The following is a 12762-nucleotide window of genomic DNA, read 5'->3' as shown; positions in this document are numbered from 1 at the left end:
GGTTTTACATAGCTTTTCTATAGGATATGATTATACTTTTTTAAATACCCAAAAGATAATTGCTCACTGTGCCAATTCCTACCTTTTAACTTTATGACTCATACTAAGTGTTAATGCTGTGGCCAAAGCTGATCTATAAAGGGAAGATAATTGGGCCGCACAATCTTCTGAGAAAATCCCCCTTCATTTCAAAATACAGTCATTCTTAAAATTCACATAATTAGTTGATGACTTTTCTTTCTCCCGCTAAACTCTTACTAGTTCTGTTTCAAATCCCCTGTCTCCCTGTTCTCTTCTTATATTCTCTTTGTTCATAGACGTCAGGCCTGTGTAACTACAAAGTGGTTAGTCTGGCAAGGAGCAGCAACAAATGTATCACAAGACAAAGACTCACACTATACTTTACTATAACATTGTTATCATGTTTTTTTTATTATGAAATGCTTGTAGTATCATTAGAAGTAATAATGATAGTAGTACCTGTTTATCTCGTCCTAACAATCAAAGCAATAGCATTTTTACTTGAAGCAGTGATTAACAGTCAGTTGTAAAAGTGGAAGTAGTAGCACTTTAGTAGCACTTAGATGGTACTATAGCACTTTGTAGTTTAACTTTATTGAAATTGTACTTCTTGATTCTTGTTGTTCTGAGTTTGTCCTCATGGTGGAATTGCACTTATTGTAAGTCGCTTTGGATAAAAGTGTCAGCTAAATGAAATGTAATGTAAAGTAGCAATAATGGCAGTAAAAGTACATGTTCTACTGCCACATCTGCTACTAGCTATAGTGTTAGGCATGCTTGATGATTAAGGACATATTATAGATAATTATATTGGTAATATGAGTACTAGTATTGGTGGTAGTGCCAATAGTTAGTTTCAAGCAGTATATTCATCAATTGCAGCAGTAATTGTTTGATGACCATTATTTGATTAGTTTTAAAGATGCAACTCACACGTATTGATTATTTTCATCCTCAATTAGTCCCGCCAGTTTTTAATTTGTTTTTGCTTAAATGATTATCAATCATAATAGTCAGATTTTATTTTGATTGACGTATAAGTTAATTGACTTATCATTTCAGCTCTAAGTATGCGGCACAAAAGCAGCAGGGTAGATATACTGCAGTAGTTTTCCCATTGTGCTGGTCTGTGATCGGTGAAAAAGCGAGGTAAAAAAGTTATTTTCTAGACTTAAAGTGAAGGCAGGGTCAGAAAAGGGCATTAAACTCTTTTGTGCTCTTTCCATCACCAGGGATAATGGATGCAGCGCCCAACAGTTGTGCTTTTTGATGTGTTCAGCAGAACTTTTTGTTTTATTTTCAGACCCTGTGGTTTTACTTTGTTCTTGTATATCTGTGTGTGTGCTGTGCCAGGCGGTGTACAGTGCCTCTTTTCCTGAGGACATTCCCACTAACAAGGGCATTCTGACAGTGGGTGCAACAGATGCTGACTCAGGCTCCAGCGCTGAGATCCAATATTCACTGTTTGGCATCGGGGTAGAAGATTTCTACATGGATGCAAACACTGGTAAATTCAATTATTATTTTCCTTTAGGTTTTTGTATGATCAAAACAACATATACGTCACAAATAAAACATCCTCTCTCCAGCTTTATACCCCTCTCCATTTGTGTTATAAGGTGAGATGCGTACGTCCACAGTCATGGACCGAGAAATGACGCACACCTACAAACTCATTGCCCAGGCAACTGATGGAGGAGGGCTGTTCTGCCGCTCTGATATTTCTCTCAAAGTGTTGGATGTAAATGACAATGCCCCATCTTTCTCCTCTACTCATTACCTGGCCAGTGTATATGAGAATGCCGCCCCCAAGGCTTTGCTTACCCGGTTGCAAGCCAGTGACCCTGATGAAGGTGAGTCAATATGATGTTATCAGCTGGATTTGAATTCAGGTTTAAACCTTGATGTCACTAAGCATTTAAACTGCTGACTTGTCCTTGAGGAACTTTTTAGAAACTCATTAGTCTTAGCAAAGAGATTTCCGACAGCTGTTTAAGGAAAAGAGACACAAGATAATTTAGATACATGTACAAAATGTATGTGACAAATTGTTTTTACCAGATTGGGAACGATGTGTTTTCTATTCTCTCCAGGTCTTAATCGTACAGTAGTCTATTCTCTGGTTGACTCATTCAACGGATTATTTTCCATTGAGCCGGTATCTGGGATGGTAATTCTGGAGAAATCTCTGGACAGAGAGAACCGAGACTCCTATCGTGTGCGTGTCGAGGCCACTGACCAGGTTGGGCAGCAGGGGGCGCTGTCCTCACAGGTTGGTGGTTCTAGTGACACATTCAATCACAGTTGTATTTGTTTGCCATGCATTCTAGTATCCACTAAACCTAACTATTATGATTAAATATTATTCAAAAGATTATTCACAATCCTCCCCCAAAAAACTAGCACCCTGAAATAAATGCTAGCTGGGAAAAACAGTACTTTATTGAAAAACAGTCTCTCCAACATTTATATTTCAGTTGATATATTCATTGTTTTCTAAGTAATTAAATCAGATACAGAGTAATAAAGACAGAGGTATGCACCAATTACATACCAATTACATTTGAATTGCGTGCCAATTATTTCAAAAAACACACATAGATATTATGTTGTGAGTAAATCATTTACCACAATAATACAATTATAATGTACACTTTAAGAGGCGCATTAGTCAGCTCTGGAGTCATCTATCTTAGGATGTGAAATCTGTATTTCTTTCCATACACATGACTGAGAAAATTCAATGAATAATAACATGTTGTTTACTGAAGAGATCAGATAAAGAACCTATTAGATTTAATCAAGATAAATTGTCATCAGATTGTGCAGTGCTGGGATGGGAAAGACGGGGAAGGAGATAGTTGCAAACACAGGGGCAATGCAGCAAAACAGTCACTCGGTTTCCCTTTTCTTGGGTCCTTTTGAGTGCCAGAACAAGCCGATAGCTGAAAACAAACGCCAGGCAAAAGTGAGGTCAGATGTGGTTATTTTGGACGCATTTTGGTATCATTGGTATCATTGCCACAGCTCATATAAAATGCAATAGTTTTAGCTGTAATAGCAATTGTAGAAATAGTAGTGATTTCAGGAGTTGGATCAGTATCTGCACCAGGCTCATTAATGTAATAGCAGTACTACTTTGGCACCCCACTTGCAGTAAGTGGAACTGGGATTAAGTCTTCTCTTCTATGACTCAGTACCATATGCTGCTTGTGGATGCCAGGAAAGACTGGCAAATACGATGAAGGTCTGATGACAAGACTAATGCAGATAGAAAGCAGCCGGTCCTGTTATTCATCTCAGCACCTTTCCATTGAACCATTCCTGAGATCAGCCAATTCATATTTCTAACTTTGAATAGAGTTAACCATCTGTATAAATACTAAGATGTAACAATTTTTTACCCCACACCCACTGGTTCATATTTATAACCTAATGGCTCTTGTAAAAACACCACAACACGAGCACAAACATACATCAAAAGACACTCTATGATTGGTAATATAACTTAGTTTTGGCTTTGCTTTTTCGCACCTCCCTTCAAAAAGCAAAAACAAAATGACCTTACCACTAATAGTTAACTGTTCAAGAGACTTAGATTCAAGACAGCAAAAGCAGCATTTTTCTAAATCAGTAATGCTCAAACATGTATCACGCAGCCAAGAGCTTAGGTGGACACCAACTTCAATTGATATCTTATTAGTTGCCTTCAGTATCTTTGATCCCATTATGTCGATGTCTGTGGTGCTGAAACTGAACTCTGAGGGAACCATAATAGACAAATGAGTCGGTGTCTCCCTCAGGTTGATTTGACCATTTTGGTGCTGGATGTGAATGACAACGCCCCAGTCTTCCAGAGGAGGGACTATGCTGTTACTGCCCCCGAGGATGTAGCCGTGGGAACCGAGGTGCTGCGAGTGTTGGCGACAAGCGTTGACATTGGACCGAATGCTGAGATAACCTACAGAATCCGGTCGGGCAACGAGTTAAGAAAGTTCAGCATAGACAGAAACCTGGGTGAGCAGAGGTCCTTGAATGTTGGTACTTTCAAACCCGAATGCAAAACTAAAAGCAGAACAACGTCTTAAATGTAATCCTATATACATGCCATACTATGTGTATGTTTTAGGCTCTATTTCTGTGGCGGATGATTTGGACTTCGAGGTGTGTAAGGACTACTACCTCACCATTGAGGCTTGGGACAGCGGGAACCCTCCTCTCAGCACAGCGACCATGGTGACCATTGAACTCATGGATGTCAACGACAACGCTCCAGCCTTCAGTCAGGGCATCTACAACGTGTTGGTCAGCGAGGATGCGTCTGTTGGGCAGACAATTACAAGGGTGACGTTCAATTTGTTCCCCATCTTTAGAAAAGACTGTTTGCTGTCTTGGCTCCTCAATGGTGGAACGAGCTCCCCATTGACATCAGGACAGCAGAAAGTCTCTACATCTTCCGCCGCAAACTAAAAACACATCTTTTCCGACTATACCTTGAATAAAGAAAGTAGCACTTCAGTAGCACTTCAATGGCACTTAATTATCGCACTTTGTCGTGCTTTCTTGAAGAAATTGTACTTTCTTGATTCTTGTTGTTCTGAATTTGTACTCATGGTTGAATGCACTTATTGTAAGTCACTTTGGATAAAAGCGTCAGCTAAATGAAATGTAATATTTGTCTTTCTAAACTTTCAGTTTTTCCTTTAACTTTTCCTTGACTTTGTGTTTGCTTTTTAGGTTTTGGCAGAAGACCTGGACAGCCAGGTGAACGGGCGAATCACCTACTCTATATTGAAAGGCGACCGGAGTAACCACTTCTGGATTGACCCCGTAACAGGACTGCTCAAAGTCAATAAGCGGCTCGACAGAGAACTCGTAAGGATGCATCCATAAGTACAATATCGCATAAACAATCAATAGTAATTTTCTGGTTCATGAGCACAGAAAATACCAAGCCCGCTCAAGGTCAACACTCAATGAAGTCTCATATTATGCAAACAAAGCAGTGCATGTCACATTGCCTGATACATACAGATGCTATGGCTCTCCCCTCCCTCATGCTCCAGGTATCCAGGTACACTCTGTCGGTGCAGGCATTTGACAGCGGCTCTCCCGCCATGTCGTCCACTGTCACCCTTAACATCGACATATCCGACGTTAACGACAACCCTCCTGTCTCCACTCCTCCCAACTCTACCGCCGTCATACAGGTAACCATCTCTGTGTGTTTGCATATATTCATGTGTTTTCGTGCAAGGGTCCTCTCAACTCCTCTCTCCCCATACTTCCAGCTAAACCAGGCTGCTGGCACCACCCTTGTGAAGCTGTCAATCAGTGATAAAGACTCCCCTAGAAATGGCCCTCCCTTTGAGTTTTCCATCGTGTCAGGAAATGAGGGAAATTTCTTCTCCCTGGACCAGACTGGAACTCTGAGGTCCAACCGTGTGTTTGGCCCTGAAGCCCCCAGAGAGTTTACTCTTGAAATCCAGGTGAGCAACAAGTGTTTTCGTTGAACCACTATGCATGCAGGAAACCTGTGATAGCATGGTTACACACAGTCAGCACGAGGAGCCGTCCATTACTCTCAGGCTATGAGAGTCTTGGGTTTTAAAGTGGCCTTATATAAACAACTACACAATGGAGACATTATTTACTCCACTAATATGGTTGAAGGGGGTTCTGTGCTTTCATATTGACAATGCATTTTTTTTTAAATCTGCCAGAAGAGTGAGTGTAAACCTTGTAAAATGATCTTCTTATAACTATATCTATGATCTTTTTACCTCTTCCTCATTAGGAAATTCTACTTCTTCTATTTTTTGTTATGTTAATAAATATTTTACTGTATTGTTGTTTTTGTCTCTTAGGCAAGAGACTCTGGTAAGCCAAGTCTTACCTCGTCCTCCTGGATATTTATGAGAGTCATCGGGAACAGTCAGTACAAACCCACCGTCTCCCCCCTGGAAATCTTCATCGTCATGGTAACGGATACATTCCAGGGTGGCCTGATTGGTCAGATCTATGCAACCGACCGCGACCCCAACGACGTGCTGTCGTTTACCCAGAAGCCTCAGCCCATGTTTAAGATAAACAGACAGGATGGCAGCGTTATGGCTCTGCCGGGCCTAGAACCTGGCAGGTAAACACAAAACAAACACACACACACACACACACACACTCACTCTTGAGCATAACACAATCTAAAAACTGGTTGATATGCAAAACAAAACTTTTCTCAAAACACAACACATTTCTTTTGCTCTCTCAGATACCAAATGAATGCCACAGTGAGTGACGGCCGTTTTGCTGTGATAGCGGATGTGTCCGTCCAGGTCGAACAGGTGACAGATGTGCTGCTGCGCAGCGCCCTGACCTTACGCTTCAACTCCCTGTCCCCAGAAGACCTGCTCGGTCGCTACCTGAACCAGATCAAACTAATATTGCGGGGACTAGCCGGCTGGAATTGGTCACCGGGTCAACAGGATCCCTTCCACTTACTCAGTGTACAGCCAGTGATGGGGACATCTGACGTGGACTTGCTTCTAGCCATGGAGATGCCAGAGACGCCAGGCAGCGGAAGGATGGGTGGGATCTACTCCCAGCAAGAGTTGTCTGCAAAGCTGGAGGAAGCTGCAGCAAGGGGCCAGATTCGAGGTGTCCTTGCTGGGGCAGTGGTGGTGAGCGGCGCTTGTTCTGGGGAGCTGGAGTGTGGGGACAGGGTGTGCGAACAGAGACTGGTGATGCAGGGTGACTCGCCTGTCGCTTACAGCACAGAGAGGGCCAGCTTGGTGTCACCGAGGTTCAGCCGTACAGAGACCTGCACCTGCCCCGGTGAGCACTGCACTCATTGACGCACTTGTAATCAGATTTAGACCAGCTCACATTGATGGTGTCCTGCATTTCTATCACAGCTGCTTGTTCTGTATGTGCCCCTTTCCAAACAGGAGGGACATGCCCCACTCGTGTCGAGCTTTGTGAAGGTCAGTTCTGTCCAGCAGACATGCAGTGTGTCCGTTCTGGTCCTACAGCGCCATCTGTCTGCCAGTGTCGGACTGAGAGACTAGACGAGTGTGCAGGTATGATTTCATCCTTCTTTATGCCTGAAGTTTGGAACTGTGTATATATATATTCCTTTTATTTCAGACTCATAGGTCCATATAGCAAAAAACACAAATACAACAACAATATATAAAATACAATACAATACAATACAATACAATACAATGCAATACGAGGACACGGGTAGAATCATTGCAGTTAAAAAAATCACTCGTAGTTAAAAACATACAGACACTTTTTCCAATGTTTCCAGAAACATATGGATCATACATGATCCAGGCAGCCACATTTCAAGGATTTGATCATGTAAATTGAAGCCTTTCACCTCTAACTTTATCCCCTACGTATATCGATGTTTTGTGAATATGCAGGCCAAACCTCTCTAAGTTTCTCTGGAAACAGTTACATCAAATACAGAGTGACAGAGAGTGGCCAGAGTGGAGAAATGAGGCTGGGCCTGAGGATCAGAACACTTCAGAGAAGAGGAGTCATTATGTTCACACGTGTTAACCCCTGCACCATGCTGAAGGTAAACACATTAACATTCTAATGATACCCTTTTCCCTGTTGTTTCCCAATGTCAGATGTGCTCAGGTAAGGGTGTGCTGTATTTCAGTGGTTTTCCTTTTCCTTCCATAGATTGAAGGTGGTCGACTCTGGTTCCAGTTGGACTGTGACAACACCCTTGGCATTATGGGTATCTCTGGCAGACCAATAAACGACGGCCTCTGGCATGCTGTTGTTTTGGAGCTGACAATGAACTACACCCTCCTGTCATTGGATGACAGCTATGTGGAGCGGCGGCGAGCAGCTCGAGCCCCTGTTCGCCTTTGGCCTCTGGCCCCAGATTCATCATTTTTCTTTGGAGCCCAAGTGAGGCCACCAAACAGGCAGGACGAGAGGCCAAGCCCAGGGCCATGGAGAGGCCAGGCAGGGCAAGAACCCGGGGACCGTGAATCGAAGGCCCCGCCAAGAGCTCAGGATGGCTTTCAGGGATGCCTTGGCTCACTGATGCTAAACGGTAACGAGCTGCCACTCCAGAATAAGAGGAGCCGTTACGCTGAGATAGCCGGGCTGAGCGAGGTCAAGTTGGGCTGCGTGCTTTATCCAGATCCATGCGTCAGTCAGCCCTGCCTCAACGGAGCCATCTGCAGCAGCCTGTCCTCTGGAGGTCTGTGTAGATGTCAGTGTGAATGAGTGTGGGTTAGTCGTCTTGTGGTATAAATAAGTGAGAAAGAGAAAGAGATTTACTCCGTTTTCATAGCTTGAGTGTCAGTTTCAGAGTTTTTCTTTTTGCCTCATTTTAATTTGATGCCTTGTTTGTCCAGTATTGACAATCAGCTTGTGTTGTTGTTGTATTGTATTGTTGTATTTAAATATTTAGTCAGTTACTCACAAATACAACTACATGGTAATAAGGGGAGACACCCCAGGTTAGTTAGGGTAAAATTACTTATAGATAGTTAAAACTGTCCACAGTTTACTTACATTAATACAATTATTTTAGGTATAACAAGTTTTCTGAAAATGTATCTTTAATATATGCAAATGAGGCATTATCTTATCAAATGTGGACTAATTTGCTACATTTCCATAACAGAAATCTGAACCTTGGATAAAGCCAGGCTCAAAATTATAGTCAACGGTTTTTACTGAAGGACTTTTGGATATCTCTTTGTATCACTCTTTGTATCATAGCAATACATATTATATAAATCAGGCTATGAATGATATATGAACGAACCCCTCTGTAAAAACCTTTTGGTTTGGTGTATGTAAGTTCTACTGAAGTGGAGATTTCTGGCTTCTGGAGTATAATGAAAAAAAAGAAAAGATGGGCCTTTAAAGATGTGTTGTAAAAATCCATACATTTTGCAAGATACTACAAGGGAATAGAGTAACAACACTTACTATACTGTTTAAATCACCATGAAACATCCCCAGTTGATTACTTACACATTTCTGAAATGTTATATTTAAATATGCAAATGAGGCATTATCTAATGCTAACTTTGATTAATTTTGGAGAAAAGTGTATTAAAAGACACACCTAAATGTATTTTGGATGTTAGCCGCAAATCTCAAAATTGACCAGTCCATGGAAATGTTTTGCTTGCTTGTTTTGCCCCTTAGCACAATGGGGATATTGTGTGTTAATATTTATCCTTAATACACATTATTATTTGACACATTTTTTATCTGTCTCCAACAGGCGTCATGTGCAGTTGCAGTGCTGGCTTCACTGGGGGGCGATGTGAAATTGAGTTGACATCCTGCATGCCAAACCCATGCCAGAATGGTGCGGCCTGTAAGCCGGTCGGCAGTGCATTCCTCTGTGGCTGTGCTCGAGGACTCGGGGGACTTATGTAAGATAAAATAGTCTGCACACTACCCTCTAAGACCTTTGAGACACAATTACAGATTATGAAAACAGTGTTGTATGTCCTCAATGCCAGTCAGGTTAGTGTTGATATAGACACACTCAAACATGAAAGAATGTGTGTGTGACTCAGCAAACACACACACACACTCTCACTCATTAGCCCACATTAGCACCCAAGCACCCACTGTGTTGTTTTAGTTGATATTGCGTGACATAAATTAGTGTTTCTAATTGAATTCAATATAATTTGGGTTGAAAAGCCGGTAAACATTCTCTAGCTGGCTTTTTAATTACAGCTCAGTAATTGCCTTTGAAATAACCTCCCTGCTCACGTGGTTGTTCAATGGAGCCACCACCAGAGAGCAGTTTCCCCTCATTGGAGAAAATGTCTCTGCTCTTTTAGGATTTTTACAAAGATGAAAAATGTTTTTTGTTCAAGTTGAATTAAATTAAATGTAGAAACTCAGAAATACAAGGAAGCTTGCTGAATTCGTGAAGTTTGTAAATTAGGGTATTCAGTATTCATGAGTAGATATCACTGGGCAATATATCCGACCTTGTTGAGTAAACTATCTATCATTCCAAGCAAAACTTTGGTTAGTTTTACAATAAAGCTCCCAGCAAACACTCAGAAATGTGTTTTCTTCTTACATCAGACCAACTCTTGGAAAGTCTTTATAAAATCTCATCTGGGAAAAGTAATTGAAAAAAAAAAAAAGCGTGTTTTCTATCTCCATCACAGCAGGGCACAATGTTTGAAATCTCAAGATCCGCAACTAAGTGTGTGGAGGAAAATGCATTGTGTGACGTTCAGTTTTACGTCCTTATCGAAGGGTATAAATGTGCATGTGTGTGTGTGGGGAGATTGCATTCAACCATATTTATTTAAGTCAGAACCATATAAATAAGGATAATAGGGAATCCGTGAAGATAATCCCTTGATTTAGTAAAAGAGAGGCTCTCTGAAAAGACGATCTCCAAAGTATTTATTTTCTCTTTTTAACTCTGTGTCATGCTTTCATCTTGGATTCTTCTCTTTCACTTTGATACGCCTCATCTTCACCGCTCCCATGCATAGTAATGTATTTGTGTCTCTTCTTCTGCAGATGTGATGAAGATGTCAATGAGTGCGACCAGGAAGGGTGTAGAAATGCAGGAGAGTGTGTCAACACGTTTGGGTCCTTCTACTGTAACTGTTCAGAGGGGTTTGAGGGTCAGTTTTGTGATGATCAGGCACCTGGTGATCCGGGGGATGACACGCAGGTATAGTACGAGCATCCAAAAGGTTCTGCACATTTAGTTTACTTCTCATTGGACTTGACATACTTAATGAAGCAGTTGAGGATTGTATTGTGCAGGTGACCGTTTGTTCACCAGCAGATAAATTAAAGTGTTTATAATAGGGAAATCACAGTTTCCATTGGAAGTTGTCACACTCTTGTCACACTCTCAACCTTCTATTGAGATTGTAAGCGCAATTAATGTTTCACATTGTGAGTAAGTGCTTTCATTATTCTCTAGAATGCTGTAATTAGCAGAGAAGTAACCACAGTCGACAAAACCTATTAGGGTGCTTTCACAAATTGATACGTTGGCTTTTGTTTGTTGTGTTTAAGGACATTTCAACGGGTATGGAAATAAAGCCTTTACTCCTATAGCCATTTCCTCTTATATCCAATTAAAACAAAGATTTAATCATTTCCTCCATACTGCAAGACCAGAAATGGGGTGTGTGTCCTTTGCAGTTCTAAGTAGATGCAAAAAATATCCAATACAATATGTTAAAAAAAAATTTACACCAGCAAAATGTGAGGTTTTTGGTTATAAGACTTTTGTAACGCTGGTGGTCTTTTCAGTGTGTTATGTATTTATTTACTTCAGTCTCATCCCCAAACATTCTTGGGGCTGGAAAGTCAACTATTCTCAATATGTACAACTACAGTGGTCATATGGCTGCCAGGAGAGTTTTAAAATAATTGGCACCAAAAAGACCGATTTTTACCGTGAGACCTTTTCTTCAGAGATAAATTAAATGTATTTACCAAGTTGGAAATACGTATTTGTTCTTTATCTGAATGGAAGTGAATGCTATAAACAAGATAATCCCCATATTTAATTTTCAACATATACATCATATGTATTGACCTAACATTTATGATATTTCACCTTATGTTACCCAGGCGGAGCCCCTGTCTTACGTCGGCCCAGGAGAGATAATTGGCATTGGGGTCCTTGCCTTTGTCATCATTCTCCTCCTCATACTCTTCATCGCCTTCAGGAAGAAAATCAAATTTAGGAAAGACTCAGACCGGGGCCCAGGGACTCAGGCTGTGATGGGCGTGTCAGCTATTTCCACAGAAACCAGCTACATGCTGCACAAGACTGGCATGGGGGCAGAAGGGATTGAGTTTAAGGCTGTGCGTGTGTCGGGATCTCCAGGGCCCACGAGCACCTACGGGGAGGTGGGAGGCAGCATCGGGGGTCCTCCCCAGATCATGGTGCGTCCGACTGCCCACTCCCATCTACCAGGAGGACTCGGCAACCAAGGCATGAGGAGTGGAGATAGTGACAAGACCACCTTTAGTGAGGGCAGTCAGGTATGCACAAGTTTGCATGTGTGTGTATTAATGATGCATTCATATACAGATTTATTACATTTATTTGTTTTTAATAAAAAGTCATTCCATATTTCCACACAATATACTTATAAGAGAAGAATATAATATATTATTGGTAAATTAACTTGCATTCAAATGGCACCTTTCTAGATTTCTAACCATTCAAACTGCTTCACCACATTCACACACTGGTAGCAGAGGCTGCCATGAAAGATGCCTCCTGCCCATCAGTATATAAGCCTTAGTGCATAATACGGGTGTCTCGGGTAGTTTTCCTAGAGACCCCCTGAAAGCCTAAATTGCTAAATCTCTAAGTCTCTAAAATCATAAGAACTGTCACTTGCAATCGTCACTTTCATTTATTTTAAAAGCTTACTAATTCCCAGCAATTTGCATTATTAAAACTGCAAAACATTTTATTCACAAATCGGATTATTGTGTGCGAGAGACGATTTTCCACCGTCAATGACACAGCAACAGTTTGCGCGAAGCAAGCCTGTCCCCATGTCTGTTTTTCGACCTGAACGGACTTTCTTCGAAAAACTTTGATCCATGAGATCCTGGATTAAAGCAGGACATTGTGTCCCTCTTTTGGATACCAGGACGGCAACTAGAAGAAGCCGAGCCAAGGTCTGTGTGTCAGAGAGTGTTAGAGTGAGAGAGGCGAGCATGCTCATTCTG

At 41.4% G+C, this 12762-nt stretch overlaps 1 protein-coding gene across 1 annotated transcript in view; it reads left to right on the top strand.

The window, feature by feature from the left end:
• Nucleotides 1–12762, top strand: part of fat3b (FAT atypical cadherin 3b) — a gene marked incomplete at both ends in the record, with an annotated part of 60758 nt that overhangs the window by 33906 nt on the left and 14090 nt on the right. The window contains 16 exons of the mRNA XM_079238068.1: nt 1375–1528; nt 1641–1874; nt 2115–2293; nt 3825–4038; nt 4151–4365; nt 4759–4896; nt 5088–5231; nt 5313–5510; nt 5889–6160; nt 6290–6852; nt 6966–7097; nt 7452–7609; nt 7720–8251; nt 9293–9446; nt 10570–10726; nt 11644–12060. Of these exons, the coding sequence (XP_079094194.1) occupies nt 1375–1528; nt 1641–1874; nt 2115–2293; nt 3825–4038; nt 4151–4365; nt 4759–4896; nt 5088–5231; nt 5313–5510; nt 5889–6160; nt 6290–6852; nt 6966–7097; nt 7452–7609; nt 7720–8251; nt 9293–9446; nt 10570–10726; nt 11644–12060 (3861 nt within the window). The remainder of the gene's footprint in view (nt 1–1374; nt 1529–1640; nt 1875–2114; nt 2294–3824; nt 4039–4150; nt 4366–4758; nt 4897–5087; nt 5232–5312; nt 5511–5888; nt 6161–6289; nt 6853–6965; nt 7098–7451; nt 7610–7719; nt 8252–9292; nt 9447–10569; nt 10727–11643; nt 12061–12762) is intronic.

Source organism: Taurulus bubalis, assembly GCF_910589615.1.
Source record: "Taurulus bubalis genome assembly, chromosome: 2".
Classification (NCBI taxonomy): Eukaryota; Metazoa; Chordata; class Actinopteri; order Perciformes; family Cottidae; genus Taurulus; species Taurulus bubalis.
Note: the sequence above shows the minus strand (reverse complement) of the source record. Positions and strands in the feature narration are given on the sequence as shown.